This window comes from Crocuta crocuta, unplaced genomic scaffold (genome assembly GCF_008692635.1).
Source record: "Crocuta crocuta isolate KB4526 unplaced genomic scaffold, BGI_CrCroc_1.0 scaffold337, whole genome shotgun sequence".
NCBI classification, from domain to species: Eukaryota; Metazoa; Chordata; class Mammalia; order Carnivora; family Hyaenidae; genus Crocuta; species Crocuta crocuta.
In genome coordinates, this window is record NW_027528873.1 from 5,659,701 (window position 1) to 5,676,533 (window position 16,833).

General features: G+C 36.5%; 1 protein-coding gene across 2 annotated transcripts in view; it reads right to left on the reverse strand.

The window, feature by feature from the left end:
* Positions 1 to 16,833, reverse strand: part of SLC9A9 (solute carrier family 9 member A9) — a 659,022-nt gene that overhangs the window by 217,924 nt on the left and 424,265 nt on the right. For both annotated transcript variants that reach the window (XM_077756733.1, XM_077756732.1), the window contains 2 exons: positions 4,532 to 4,645; positions 2,833 to 2,944 (listed from right to left, as the gene is read on the reverse strand). In XM_077756733.1, the coding sequence (XP_077612859.1) occupies positions 2,833 to 2,944; positions 4,532 to 4,645 (226 nt within the window). The remainder of the gene's footprint in view (positions 1 to 2,832; positions 2,945 to 4,531; positions 4,646 to 16,833) is intronic.

Here is a 16,833-nt window from a genome sequence, read left to right on the forward strand (position 1 = left end):
TGAATGTCTGCTGAATGAATAGCTGGAGACTGTGAATGAGTAAATGTGTAAATAAGTTCATACTCCCATTTTAGATAAAGGGTCATTGTTTACATCTCGAAAGGACTCTGAAAAATGTTTTGAGCTATGTAAAGAAAGGCTCCATATTATTGAAGCATGGATAACTGGATTCTGCCAGAGGGCTACTAAAGCCATACTTCTTACTGGATAACCAAAACTGCTCTAGGCATAGTTAACACTAGGCTATATTAGAAAGCAAATATTCTTTATTTTTTTTATTATTTTATATATTTTTTGAGAGAGAGAGAGAGCAGAGGGCAGGCAGAGAGAGAGGGAGAGAGAGAATCCCAAGCAGGCTCTGCAATCAGTGTGCAGAGCCGGATATAGGGCTCAATCTCATGAACCTTGAGATCCTGATCTGAGCTGAAATCAAGAGTCAGATGCTTAACTGACTGAGCCATCCAGCCTCTCCGAAAGCAAATATCCTTTAAAGAGACTGGCTTTTTCTTATGGTTTCTGCAGGTGTTGTTGTCATACACCCTGAAAATGCTAGACAGTGTGTTATGTGATCTGCTTCTTTACTTTCTCCTCTGGCTTACGTTACCTTAAGTTGACATTTTAAATTCTTTATTTCCTGGAAAGTACAGTTAAAACCTTAGATCCTGAGTGAAGATAGCACATGCCAAAATTCATACAGAAAATGAAAGCTGAGTCTAGAGCATTCTTTTCTGAAGAAAAATACTTCCCTGCACATGATGAACTCACTTGGCGCTTCCTACACTCTGATGGGGGTCTGGAGGCACAGTGTACAACTTGAACTAATGGCTGGGAAGGGTGTTACCCAAAGGTTTGATTTGTTGTGAAATGGCTGAGGACTGGGTTTGCATGAGAGACATGTTAAACATGTTGGGGTTGGCCTATGTTAGGAAGGGCATGGTTTTGATTTAATTCTCTTGACCTTGTGGTTAAATCTGTAGTGTCATGCAGGTGAGAAGGCTCTAAATTAGGGGACAAGAGGTTGGGTTCAAGTCTCATTTTCATCTCTAATTGGTTGTGAGATTGTGAACAAGATAACCAATCTCTCCATGTCTCCCTCACTCTGTCTCTCTCTCTTTTTAATCTGCAATAAGAAACTGGTAATGCCTATCCTACCTTGCTCTGGACCTGAGTCTCAAAATATTGCTCATAAAAGGTCTCAGTAAGGGGTGCCTGGGTGACTCAGACGGTTTGGTGCCCGACTTCAGCTCAGGTCATGATCTCGCAGTTCGTGGGTTCAAGCCCCGTGTCACGCTCTGTGCTGACAGCTCAGAGCCTGGAGCCTGCTTCAGATTCTGTGTCTCATTCTCTCTCTGCCCCTCCCTGACTTGTGCTTGGTCTTTCTCTGTCTTTCAAAAATACATAAGCATAAAAAATTTTTTTAAAAAGTTCTCAGAAAGACTTTTTAAAAAAAATGTTTTAATTTATTTTTGAGAGAGAGAGAGGAGAGAGAAAGTGAGCGGAGGAAGGGCAGAGACAGAATGTAACTGAAGGTGAAACAAGCCTTTTACTTTAGTACTACTGAAAACGTGGATTTTTAGACACTTGGATGGGTTTGAAGTGAAGTCTCACAGACCTGGGTTTAGGAATGCTTTTGTCCTTGGCCAAGTTACATAACCTCTGTGAGGTCTTGAACTTTAGTTTCTCCATCTACAAAGTTGTTTAATATAGAATTGCTCTATAGTGAGTGGCAAATAGTAGATATTCAATAAATGATAGTTTCCCTCAGTTTTTCCATATTGCCTTGTATACCCCAAGTTTTGTTTGCTGTATTTTGAGAGTGTTTATTATATTCTCACATATATTTCCATGAACTGCTCCTGAGGGTAATGTAAGTGGATTCACACATATAAGGCATGTAAGAAAAAAGTTTCTGAATAAGGAAAGACTGGTGGTAGAAAAATTGATTGAACAGAAATAAATTCCAATTTCCAAAGTAGTTCAGGGTCAGAAAATTCATTTGGTTTATATTTTCTTTTGGAATAAGGAACCTTCAGGTATGGTTTAAATAAGTAGAACATAAGCTTTTTGAGAGCAGAGAGCTTGTCACTTACATCTACCAGTATTTAGAACTGCTCTGGGCACTAGGTGAGTGTACAATTAATACCTATTTTCTCAATGAATAACTGAACATACTTAGATATGATTCACTTGCGTATTAACTATGGGAAGTTCCTGGAGATTTGCATAGGAAAGGAACAGGGATTCTAAGGGGAAATCTTTTTTTTAATGTTTATTTATTTATTTTTTGAGAGAGAGAGAGAGAGCAGAGGAGGGGCAGAGAGAGAGAGGAAAACACAGACTCCAAAACAGGCGCCAGGCTCTGAGCTCTCAGCACAGAGCATGATGTGGGGCTTGAACTCAAACTGTGAGATCATGACCTGAGCTGAAGTCAGATGCTTTACCTACTGAGCCACCCAGGCACCCCTGTAAGAAGTCTTATCACTAGACAAAGGTGGCACCATTTACACACTGTTTACCTTCAAGTATGCAATTTGTAAAATGACTGTGCAAATTCCCTGATATGAAAATTGATCTGAAATAAGCCAGGAAAAAGTCTAGTACCTATTCTAGGTTAGTTTCTGGCAGATATTCAGCTTTATTTTCTTTTTGGAAAGAGAAATCCCCCTGTTGCTCAGAACTTATGGAGTACTGGCACGGCACTAGGTAACGATGGGGTAAAGAATAGTAGATGCCATGGGGGTAAGAGAACTAGGAGGTCTCTATGCCTTCTGCTTTCCATGTGCTGCAAAAGTATGAGACAACAGTAGCGCTAATGCATAACAGTTCACATACCTGAAAACATCATCATGTGCTGAAAATTCCAGGGGATCTTCTGTTTTCGGCCCAGATTCAGGAGGAAGGAGAGGGGGTATATATTGCAGGCTCTGGCCAGAAAAATCGCCAGCTATAGATAAGCACAGAGAAACGCTGAGGAAAATGCTACAATTGAGGGTGCGAGTCCTTGAGCTGTCACTGTTATGTTCTTAAGCTTCTCTACTTTATGACCGAGAAAACAGGGACAAATATGTCAATACGTGTATGTCCAACTTGCTGCTAAAACTCATCTTTAAATGTCAATTCCTTTTCAGAAATAATAGAGAACTCTACTTTTCTTTGAATATCTACTTGGTTTAGAACTGTTAGCCCCATACCATTTCAATCACTGGAAATTTTCTCATCACATTTATGTTGCTGATGACTGACTCTTTGCTCAACTCTGCCGCCAAATGTGAGGCAGAGACTGTTCAGAGGCTGTGGCGTTGTCTTCTCAAGAAGCACTTTAGAAAGGATAAACGTACTTCTGCTCATGATTGCCATCTTACTTTCCATCAGTTTATACTGCCTGGATCTAGCAAGTTTCAGTTCCTTTTTTCTTTTAGTTGATTTGATTTTGAGAGGAATTGCTTTTCTAGACGTATAATACAGCTGCTGCTTTAGGAGGCATTGTGCTGAAGTCCAAGCTTTGTAGGTTAAAATCTAGGAAAATATTGGTGGGAGTCATCTGTCCCCTTTTGTCACCCAGGACTCCTGCCCTGATAGTGTGTCTATCCTAGTTTGTCCTTAAATGGGATGGAGTTATTTGGGAAGAGGGAGATTCTGTCTAAGATGCAGGTTTAGATGAGATTGGGGAGTTTAGCTGAATGTTCAGTGAAAAGAGGACAAAAGGCAAACACAGGTGCTTAGCTGCAGCAGGGCTTAGAGAAGAGGGGTCAGCTCTCCTGGCCATTAAGATCACCTGCCTGTGATCTGATAGGGCATCTGCCCAGTTTCCAAGTGGAAAGAAGGACAACAGTTACTGACTGTCCTTGGGGACAGAAACCCACTATTCTTTCAGATAGACATTCATTCCTCTGGGGAATGCTTAGACCTCAGGCCTAGAGCTCCAAAAGTCTTGCATTAAAGGTAAGGTCTATATTTTATCTGTTATTGGCTATCTAAGTAAAATAAACTTACATGTATTCAATGATTAAGCACATCCATCATGCTAATTTCATCTGATTTTTGCTCTGTGTATCCTATTTTCAAAGTCTTCACTGGAAAAAAGACTTTATCATCTTGTAATGAAAATATTTCTAAAGCTTAATAATGTTGGCTATATTCTGACACACTCTAATGCAGATTAAGTATATCTCTGTAAAGAGTGAATTGACATATTTTTATGTAAATGATTTATAACTTAAAACATACTTTGGATATTCAGAAAATAAATATATTTTGAATATTTATTTTTGAGTATTCATTTTTCTTTAGTTTTCCTCCTTTATTTCTTTCAGTATTTTCCAAACTTCTTATCTTGAACCATAAGCACTTAGTAAAGGTCTGAATTTCTGAGGATCTTTTCTCTCCTAACTAGAAATTACATATCTACCAGGAATCTGAGGCTTGCAATAAACTTGAGGAAATGCCTTTAACATTTTAACAGAATAATCAGTAAAAGTAAGTAGTTTGTTCTTTTCCCTCATCACTCCATGTTCTGTATTTCAAAGGATACAAAGGCTCCAAGTATAAAAAGAACATTAAAGATATGATTCTGGAACGTGAACAGTGCCAGGCCCATGTAACAGAAGATGACATTCTCGGCCAAGAAGTTCATAAATTCAAACAACTGAAAACAAAACAGAAATGAAAAACCATTAATTATGACTCAGGTTTGAATCCACTATTTTGTGACTGTTTTGGTGAGTGGATGGTTCTCTTTTATTTGTGTGTGCAGCCTCCCTGCCCCGCCGTCCAGCCCTTTTACTCTACTCTGGCTCTCTACCCAGTGACAGACGTGGTAGCCATGTCAACATCCCATCTTCCTCTCCAACCGCAAGGCAGCCAGAGATGCATCTGGGTATATTAACCAGAATGATCTGCCATAGGACAGTTCCTACCAGGATGAAAGACACTTCCTTGTTCTAAAACTGAAACTATGTGATTGCTTAAGGTGTACCTTAGGAAAGGATGCAAAGATGGTTTAGCTGCCTCTGACACGACTCAGTAGATGTGCTTGAGTTCCTAGGCCCTGAACTTTTTTTGAAAAGTTTTAGCTAAATTCCTTCCTCAGGCAGGCAGGAGGGACAAACTTGGGAAACTTGGAATAAGAATGAGTGTCAGTTATATTTCAACATCAGAATGATCAGTATATTTCAAACCCTAGACAATGAGACTCATTAAATTGACTAATGTAGGTATATCCATTAAATGTCTACAATCTGTAGCTGGTAAAAAGAAAATGATTAATCCCAGGGACCAGTTTATGCAATGAGAACACAATAGATACATCAAATTCAGTCAGAGGAATGGAGTAATAACACGCTATGCAGAGGGATGCTCCCAAGAGTTATTCTTAGATCATTAACTAGACAATTTAGGTTGAACATGAAAAAGGTTCTCCAGCTTCCACATTAGAAGTAAAAGGGAAATGTGTCCAGGGGCTACAAAAAACACACATTTGGAAGGGACTTTAGTTTATGTTCCAGAATTTTCATTTGGAAGTTTCTGAAACTTCATTCTCAGACCTACATAAATCACCATGTTAGGTAAACGTCTCTGGAGGCATTTCTCTTGACTTTTTAAGGACTCATTATTTCTTTATGTAATGTATTTACAGCCTCACAAATAATGCCCAATACCTGCTTACCGACAGTTGACAGAAAGAAAAGAGAATCTTGTCAGAAACGTTATTTAAAGCCAGTAATAGAAATAAAGGATTAAAAAAGACACAGCTCCTGTGGCACAAGATGGTCTTTCTTCAGCAGCAGCGATCATCAATTATCCTGAGGACTCATTTCACATTCTAGGCCTGCTCATCTTAATAAACTCTGTCACACAAATAACCACCAAAACCTTAAAACCATGGGAGAAAATAGGGGGGATAGGAAACACTGTGCTACCTCATCATTACTTTTGCAGAAACTGAGATTTGGCTACTGTCTTAATCCGCTTGACTTGTCATAGCAAAATACAATAGACTGAGTAGCTAAAACAAAGGAAATTTATTTCTCACAGTTCTGGATGGAGGTTGAGAAGTCTAAGATCAAAGTGCCAGCCAATTAGGTTCTGGTGAGAACTCTCTCTGGTTAGCAAATAGCAGCCTGCTTGCTGTGTCTTCACATGGCTAAGAGGGAGAGAGATAATCTCTCTTATGTCTTCTTATAAGGGCATGAATCTCATTCATGAAGGCTCCACCGTCATGACCTAATCAGCTCCCAAAGCCCCACCACTACATACCACCACACTGGGGGGTCGGACTTCAACATATGAATTTGGGTCAGGGGCACAAAAATTCAGTTCATAGAAGCTATCCAGTTTCTAACATTAATAAACACATGCAAGATTAAATTCATAGAGCCTTTTCTTCTCCTGTCCCCATCCCAAGTACTGTAAAGGGGACATTTTGTAGTCTAGCATCAATTTAGCCTCCTCTTGGTGGTCACACCCCGATTTCCCTCTGGGATCCCTCTTCTTCCCCACTCTCAGTTTACATGTCGACACTTCCATAGCTCAGATATGGATATATAGTTTAGGACTAAACCACTCAAATCAATGCATTTCCCTAGCCAGCATGTTTGGTGCGGAAATAGGTGTGGTGCATTCAGAGCCAAAGAAGTACAGTGAGACCTTGGCAGGAAATTCTGGGACAAACACCCCCACCTTTTCACTGTGTGAGAAAGTAGGATGCAGGCCAGGAGCTGTTGTTAGCCACCTTGTCATTACAGGGAAATGGCTGTCTGAAAGAGAAGCCATGTCCTGATGATACTGCTTAATCTGTCTTTGACCTCTCCCAAAGCAAAATCTACCCTTGGAGTTTTGTCTTAAAAAGACAGATGAACATAAGGGAATGGAAAGAAAAATAAATAAAAACAGGGATTCAAACTATAAGAGTCTCTTAAAGACAGAGAAAAAACTGAGGGTTGTTGGAGGGGTACTGGGTGAGGGGAAGGGCTAATGGGTGATGGGCACTAAGGAGGGCATTTGTTGTGATGAGCACTGGGTGTTATATGCAAGTGATGAATCACTAGATTCTACTCCTCAAATCATTATTACACTATATGTTAGCTAGGATTTAAATTTTAAAAAAAGATATGACAAATTAATTTGTAGATTAATTTTAATGAAACAAAAAGATAAAAATTTATTACCAATTTTCTGCAACATACCAGTTAAAACATGATTTTTTTCCTGTATTCTCAGTACCTGAGGTAGACAATTTTAAGGTTTACTGAGTAGACAGAGATAAGATATACATATAAACAATGAGAATTTGTTTCTTTCTTTCCAATTCCTATATGTTGTTTCTTTTATTCTTTTCAAATTTTACTGGGTAGAACATACATCATAATAAAGTACTGATGGTAAAAAAAAAAAAAAAATAGACCAAGGGACATCTGGGTGGCTCAGTTAGTTAATTGTCCAACTCTTGATTTCAGCTCAGGTCATGCATGATCTCAATGTTTATGAGTTTAAGCCCCACATTGGGCTCTGTGCTGACAGTGCTGATCCTGCTTGGGTTTCTCTCTCTCTCTCTCTTTCTGCTCTTCCCCAATTAGTGCACGCTCTCTCATTCTCAAAATAAATAAATAGGCTTTTAAAAAAAGACCAAGAAATCACTTTTTGGTGTGAGGTAAGGTTTCTATCACTTAAAATGATATATATTCCTTTACAGTCCTGTACCAGTTTAACAAAGCAAAACACCTCTCTGACTCAATACAGATGATAAAGAAAAGGGTGTGATCCACCTTTTGATTTTTTTCAGATAGCAACAAAATCAGCTATCCCTACCCACCCCACATCCCTGCTACCACCCCCAACTTTAATCTACTCCTCACATTTAAAGGAAAGAAAAGTTTTTGGTAAGTCCGTTTTTTTCTTTTTCTGCTGGTTTTTGAGACATAATGGGAATTTGTCCTATACATTTTACATGGAGACTCATGGTATTAAATATTTTTTTTGGAGATTTGCTTCCTTTGGAAAACTCAGGATTTTAACTTGATTTAGTCACTCAGCTTATTGAAATCTAGCACTGACCAAAATTAGAAGTAACTGTTTATATACATACTGTACAGAATTTTCATTTTCCATTTCGGTCCATTTCTAGGCCTGTTCTTTGTTTCTATTGTTATCTATCCCTCTACTAATACCATGCTCTTTTTAATTAATGTAGATCCAGAATACATTATAATATTCTATAGATCTAGATTTTTCCCATACTCTACCTTCTTCAGAATCTTCCTGATTATTTTTGCATCTTAAAAAATGTGTTTTATGCTTAATCACTTAGAAAACTGTATAAAGCACATATTTACAAGTTAAGATTAAACAAGAGAATACAGCACCCCAGAATGACTCATTTCCCTTCCCACTTCTACTCCACACCCCAGTGCACTGCTATCAGCGCTTCTGTCATCGCAATGACCTTTCCTTCAGTTTCATGTGAATGGAATCAAACTATATATATTCATTTGTATTTGTCCTCTTTTACTTCACATTATGTTTGTGAGACTCTTCATGTTGTTGTGTATAGAAGTAGTGCATTTTTTAAATTATATGAATGTGCCACAGTTTATTCATTCTACTACTGATAGACATGTGGGTTGTTTTCCATTTCGGGCCATGATGAATTTTGCTATTGTACATCCATGTTTGCATTCCTATGGGATTGTCAGGACACAGCGCCGAGCAGTTTGCCAGGTTGGTAGTTCCAATTTGCATCTCCCATCAGCAGTCCTTGTTGGCTCAGATTCTTGTCAACACCTGACTTCATTGCTTTGTTTTTGAATTAATACTTTTGCCTGCTCACATTGCTATTTGAACTTATTAGGGATCAACTTGTTCATTTCCACAAAAATAACCTGCTGGCATTTTAGTTGGAATTGGATTAAAGGTATACAGAAATTTGGAGAGAATGCACATGTTTACAGTATTGAAACCTAAATCTATGAACGTCACATATTCTTATAAGGATTTTGTTTTCTTTCATTTCTCTCAGTAATTTCTGCATAAAGATTTTTTGCATATTATTGGTTAGATTTATTCCTAGACGTTTTATGGTTTTTTTTTTTTTTTTGGTTACTGTTGTAAATAGTATCCTTTTCAAAGTTCATTTTCTAACTGTTTGTTGCTAGATACATGTATACAATTAATTTTTTATCGATCTGTATTCAGGGCCTTACTAAATTTATTCAATAATTCTCATGTTTTATTGGTAGATTCTTTTGGATTTCCACACTCATGTTATTTTCAAATAAGGATATTTTGGTTTTCTCCTTTCCATTTGTTATACATTTTGCTTCTTTTTTTCTTGTCTGATTACACTTGTCAGGACATCCCGTTCAGTGCAGAATAAAAGTGATGATGGAGCATCTTTGTCTTATTCCTAGGCTTAAAGGAAAAACTTTCAAGATTTTGCTACTAAATTCATAGGAACCCTTTAAACAGTTAAATAAGTTCCTTCTATTCCTAGTCTATTAAGAATAGATATTAAAAGAAAACAAGAATGTGTTTATTTTTATCAAATGCTTTTTCTTCATCTATTAAGATGATCATACAGTATTTTTTCTTTCATTGTTTTTTTAAAATGTTTATTTATTTATTTAGAGAGAGTGTATGAAAGGGGGAAGGGTAGAGAGAGAGGGAGATAGAGGATCTGAAGCAGGTGATGTGTTGACAGTAGAGAGCCTTATGCAGGGCTCAAACCCACAATGTGGGGCTCAAACCCATGAACCATGATCTACCCAGGCGCCCCCCCTTGTTTTAATGTAGCTAATTACATTAATTGATTTCCAAATGCTACCACAATCTTGCATTCTTTCAATAAACCCTACTTGGTCATGATGTGTCATCCTAGAATTAATTTGCTATTATTGTGTTTAGGATTTTTGTGTCTGTCACAAAAGACTATCTTATAATGCCTCTTTCTTGAATAGTCTTTATCAGGTTGTATAGTTAAAGTTACTGAAGTTTGATAAAATAAGTTCCTATTCTTTTCTTTAAAGTTTAGAAGAATTCTGGGCTTGGAGTTTTCCTTGTTGGAAGATGTTTAACTACAGATACGTTATTCTAATAGATATAGGATTAGTCAGATTCTCTACTTCTATATTTGTTTTAGTGAGTTGTGTTTGCTGTTACATCTAAATTTTCATATTTAGTGGCATACAGTTATTTATATCTTCAGTATCTTAGTCTGTAGTTATGTCTTTCCCCTCACTATTGGTAATTTGTGTCTTTTCTTCCTGTTAAATCTTGTTAGAGAGTTATCAATTTTATAACCTCTTCCAAGAGGCAACTTTGGAAAGTAGCTTAAAAGCAAAGTAGAATGTGTTTTCTTCCTTGAGCTTTTCTCAAGTTTTTATCTTTTTATTTTTAGGAGGTTATCAAGCATTCTTACCTATTTCTATTATTTTTCTTATTTTCTTTAAAATTATTTTTGAGTGAGGAAAAATACAAACAACAATGACAAAAGCACTTATTTTTTTGTGGAACAGATTTTTCAGTAATTTCTTTTCCATAGGTCCATAAATGTATCTACCACATGCATATGTTACAAAAATCTGACCATATTTTTTATATAACCTAATGAACTCAATAATATTTTATGTATCTTTTCCCATGGCATTTCATAAGTCTCTTTCCATGGCAATGAGCTTGAATCTACTAAGCAATTTTTAATGGCAGCACAGTATCCCTTTGTATTTTCCTACCAAATTTTTTTTTCACTGTACCCATTATTGGATATTTGGTTGTTTCCAGATTATTCCCCTTTAAACAATGCTGCATTGAGCACCTTTGTACAAATAGCTCTCCCCAGTTGAGTGATTACTCCTTAGGTTATTCCTAGACATGAGCTACTTCTGTCAAAGGGTTAATTTTTCTTTTTCAACATATTACTAGTCTGCCCTTCAGAAAGAATATACCAATTTGCATCTCTAATAATGGTGCAGAGGGTGCCCTTTCCCCACATACTTGCCAAAAGTAGTTTTTATCAATTTTTTAAAACCTTGACATTCTGATAGACTTACTTATTTTAAATTGTAGATGGTTATTAGCATTTTAAAAAAGATTCCCTTCATAGCAGTGCATCAGCATTGATTAGCACTCCTTTGTCTATTTATATCATGTGACAACATTCCTCTGAATGAACAGGCTTCATAATAATTTCCTTCTTGGGGCACTTAATGAAAACGTGTGGGTGAATTCAATTTCATTTCACATGCAAAAATCTCCTAAAGGCGTTTCAAAAGGAGAATCTATGGTAAGGCCATGCTGACAGAAGCAACTGATTTGACCACAAGGACAAATTTTTGCCTTCGTCTGGCTGGGAGTAGCTAATTACTGAGGGAATAGATTTATTGGTCAATTTTGGACAGGGGGGAAAAAAACCCAAAACCTAAACTCCACTTCCAAGCCAGTAAGAACAACAACAATAACAACAAATATCAACCTAGTTGATTCAGGATTCAGTATTCACTATGAATAACCTCAAATCTACTTGTTTCTGACTCAGGGTCAATGAAGAAAAAAACCTTAACTCAACATTTTATTTATCCAGTACAGTAAACAACATTTGTTTTATTTCCATTAATTCTCAGTTTGTATGCTTTGGAGAGGACCCAATAAGTAAGCTTTACTTAGTAAAGATTTTCTTCAGGAAAATAAAAAGCAAGTTGATAGTACAAAGACTAGGGAAATATTGAAACTACATAAGAGGACAATCAGTGTTTAAAAACTCTGAGGGGTCATGGTAAACATTCATATGTTAATTAAACAACTTAAAGTTTAAACAACTTAAACAATTAAGCAAATGATGCTCTCTGAAGGCTTACTAGATGTTAAATTTTTTTAATATGAGTTATTTACTAAGTAGAAAGTAAAAAAAAAGAGTCATACCTATTTTATAAAATCACATCACTAATTCTGATTGGCATTTTTCTCCTATTCGTAAAAGAATGAAACTTTACCATATTACCATGGTTCATATAGAGAAATATTTATTGCAGTGGTGCACTGTACCGTACTCTGCTTACCTAATACCAATTGAATTCACATGGATTCCTCAGCACAGCTTTTATTTGGCATAGTATAGTTTGACACAATTTACTGACTTTCATCTACTTCTCCAAGTAATATGCTGAAATTCATTTTATTTGGGATATGAAAGAAGCTACAAAACTATAATAAAAATGAAAGGGAAGGAAGACCTAAAAATGTCCTTCTATTTTCTCCGTAATTTTGTCCCAGGATTAATTTTTGTTTGTTTGTTTGTTTTAAAATTTGTCTTTCTTCCTAACTGGGACCTTTCTTTAGAGAATATCTAATATTTCATTTTTTATATACTATTGAGTTATCTATATTTTGAACAAGCTGGAATATAAGCAAATATTTTTATTCCTACATTGGAGGATTTGCAAGCAAACATTATAATATATTTTATTGGAATTATAAACTTTTGCTCCTGGGATTCTAATATTTGCTTAGTTCCAGTCCTGAGGAAATTTGTTCATGGTAAACCCAATAATTCCTATGGGCTTTAGAGGCAGCAAAGTAGTTGAATTTTTGAAGAACCGTGATCTTTACTACTAGGATGTAAGTAATCTAATGGCTTTATTTCCAGTCGTGGCCTTGGTTCCCAGAGTGCAGCCTCTTCTTACAAAGCTGAAGATTTATAATTACATGTAGGTACAACTGCAATCCTTTGAGATTCTTCTAAATTTAGGACATTGTAATAAAAGCAGTTTTACTACTTCTAAAATAGTAATAATACTAAGGGACTAATTTTGGGGGGGATTTAAATTATGCTAGGGAATGTGTTAAAGGCTTTAACTTACTTTATGTTTAAAAAAATTTGCTATAATGACAACAAAACTCATAAACTGATAATCTTATTTCCATTTTACAGTTGGGGAGGCTGTACTCAGTAGCATTAATATACTTGCCCACATAAAACACAACAAAGGGAAAAATGAGCTATGTTAAGTTTTGTTTAAGGCCCACACCACTTTTGTCAGACTAGGCTGTCTGACACTCATTATGTGAGTTTCAGATTTGGGGGCAGCAAGATGTTTGTTAACAATAGTATTGGTGGATATTTATAATACCTTAGAGCTTTTAAAGAATATTTAATACATATTTTTTGTTTCATCATCAGAGCAACTCTGGGGGTTGGCAGGAAAGTTATCTATGACTCTGACCACATTTTTTTCAAGTAAAGAAACCTGAAAGGTAAATTTCTTTGTGTCCAACTAGTGGAAACAATAGGGAGTAAGTAACTTGAGGCGGTGGATACTTATCTTCTCCCAATGTCTGCTACCACCGAGTCACCCAAAAAATCCCACCAAAAAATCAAAAAGTAAAAACAAAACTTTTGCCCTGCAGTTGTAATGTTAAGGCAAAACTCCTTTCCAATCCTAGAAANTAGGGGCAACAAGAAAGAGAGAAAGAAAGAACCCCAAGCAGGCTCCACATTGTCAGTGCAGAACCTGATGCAGGGCTCGAATTCATGAACCATGAGATTATGACCTGAGCTGAAGTCAGATGCTTAACCAACTGAGCCAACCAGGTGTCCCTCCAAGATCAGATTCTTTAAGTTTAGGACAATGACTTTATTGTGGAGGAGGTATACCACTTAAGTGTTCAGAGAGTTTCTACTTTGTCATATATTTCTTTGAGAATTCTTGGGCTCCTTATGCACTCTGGGCTGCTACCCAGGCTTCTCCCACCCCCTGCATTTCTTTCTTCTTTTAAACTTAATTTGACTTTTTAAAAACATGAGAATTTCAGAAGCACAGCCTATAAAAACACAACAAAACACATTTTAGGAAGATGAATAGGCATCATTAAGTAAGTAAAGTTAATATAGGAAATAAATGTAGTTACAGCTACAAGGAATTCAGCTTCATTAAACTGAATAAATACTGTAGCCAGATTTTCTTGAAATCCTTGAGCTTATAACTTAAGGGGAAGGTTATTTTCCATGAATCTGTTAAATTACTTTAGCCAGTAAATACTGATAATAGTGTTCTTATTTCTGGAGATTTTCCATTTTTGATTCTTTCTCTTTCTTTTTTTGGAGGGCATGGTTATTAAAGCAAAAATACTGACTTTTGCAAGGTTTTATTTAAATTAATATACTACTAAGTTAAGAATAGCTTCTCTTGGGGCACCTGGGTGGCTTAGTTGGTTAAGCGTCCGACTTCAACTCAGGTCATGATCTCAGGGTTCATAGGTTCGAGCCCTGCGTCAGGCTCTGTGCTGACAGCTAGCTCAGAGCCTGGAGCCTGTCTTCGGATTCTGTGTCTCCCTCTCTCTCTGACCCTCCCCTGCTCGTGCTGCTTCTATCTCTCTCTCAAAAATAAATAAAACATTAAAAAAAAAATTAAAAAAGAATAGCTTCTCTAGTATGCAACTTCACAGAGTGATTATCATGATATTGGTCAGAAATATTGGCACCCCCAAATAAGAATGGATTTAATTCATTTTGATGAATTGCACACATACACATGTGTGTGCACACATGTGCATGTGTGCGTGTGCACACACACACACTATATATGTATATATATAGGATTATAAGATTTCAAGGATAAAGTCACCCAATATCATATATGCAGACATCTGGCCAATACTTGATTGTTCCAACATTCTTGTCAAGGGGCTGCTCAGCATGTAACTGAACACTGCCAAAAGCAGAAACCTCACTACTTTCCAAGGAAACAAATGGCATTTTTAGACATCTATAACTGTTAGAAAATCCTTCCTTATGTTGAGGTGAAATGTGGTTCTCTATCACTTTCAAATACTTCTTCTACTTCTATTCCTTGGGTTTATAGAAAAAAAGTCAAATACAGTATCATTTATTGCATACTGTTTTGCTCTAGCAGTGGAAAGGGGATTTCTCTCAGAATTTGCAGTAGTAAGCAATTCTACAGTTTAGGCAGCAACTACCAGTTTTCATTCCACAGTCTTGTTAGTCTTGAAAATAAACATTTTGCTTGGATTTTGTGGTTGGCATATTGGACCTCAAGTCTACAATAACTGCAAAGGCTGGGCTGGGGGCTACATAACCAGAATTATGTTCAAAGAAGTGTTCTCTAGAAGGATCTTCTCAGGAAATCTAATAGTACTGGCCCTTAGGAAAATAAAATGAGAGTAGTGGCATAACATAATTAGTTTCTCAGTTGTTTTGCCAATAAATACTAAAGAAAACTAGCTGAAACAATATATTTTCTGTGCAGAAATTAAAACCATGCTGAAAAAAAATTCCCTTAATGAATAAACCAAGAGAAACACTGCTATTAATATTAGGCACTGGTATGAAAAATTCACACATTATCAAAAATTTTTAAAGGTTAATATTCCATTTCTTTAACTTTTTTTCATTTAGCTATGATGAATTTCCTTTCTTATTCATCTTGTGTGTCTTTTTATCATATGTAATTAGCCAATGCTAATTTTTTTCTTGAGTGGGAGTATGAAGAATGTACGCACAAAAAAGGAAGGTTTCTAAAGATGTCATTTTTTAGGTGTCTGAGTTGTGTGCCAATTTGCTAGCTCTTTCTAGTGATCTCAACGACAGCCATTACATGGCTGTGGGTAAACCTCTGCATCCACCATGAGAACAATGTGCTCTTACTACATGAAGATTTACCACTGTCAGCATACAGAAAGAATACTGAGCCCCAAATGTCATGGGCTGTGTTTGATCTTTCCATGCCATTCCATTTTCTTGATGAAAGTGTTGCAAGCTAAAATACTTGGATCGAGGACATTATTAAGTGCTGTTTTTTATCAGCTATTTCAGAGTGAAATGCATTAAAATACTACTAGGTATTTAACCAAAAGATAAAAAATGCTGATTTGAAGGAGCACATGGACCCCAATGTTTTTGGCAGTGTTATCAACAATAGCCAAATTATGGAAAGGGCCCAAATGTCCATTGACTGATGAATGGATAGAGAAGATGTGGTGTGTGTGTGTGTGTGTATTATTATACATGGAATGGAATACTACTCAGCAATCAAAAAGAATGAAATCTTGCCATTTGCAACAATGTGGATGGAATTAGAGTGTATTATGCTAAGTGAAATAAGTCAAGCAGGGAAAGGACAAATATATGATTTCACTCATATGTGGAATTTAAGAAACAAAACAGATGAACATAGGGGAAGCAAAGGAAAAATAAGTTAAAAACAGAGAAGGAGGCAAACTATAAAAGACTCTTAGATAAAGAGAAAAAGCTGGGGTTTGTCAGAAGGGAGGTGGGTGGGGTAATGGGCTAAATGGGAGGTGGGTATTAAGGAGGGCACTTGTTGGGATGACCACTGGGTGTTATATGTAAGTGATGAATCACTAAATTCTACTCCTGAAGCCAATACCACACTGCATATTAACTAAGTTGAATTTAAATANATACATGGAATGGAATACTACTCAGCAATCAAAAATAATGAAATCTTGCCATTTGCAACAATGTGGATGGAATTAGAGTGTATTATGCTAAGTGAAATAAGTCAAGCAGGGAAAGGACAAATATATGATTTCACTCATATGTGGAATTTAAGAAACAAAACAGATGAACATAGGGGAAGCAAAGGAAAAATAAGTTAAAAACAGAGAAGGAGGCAAACTATAAAAGACTCTTAGATAAAGAGAAAAAGCTGGGGTTTGTCAGAAGGGAGGTGGGTGGGGTAATGGGCTAAATGGGAGGTGGGTATTAAGGAGGGCACTTGTTGGGATGACCACTGGGTGTTATATGTAAGTGATGAATCACTAAATTCTACTCCTGAAGCCAATACCACACTGCATATTAACTAA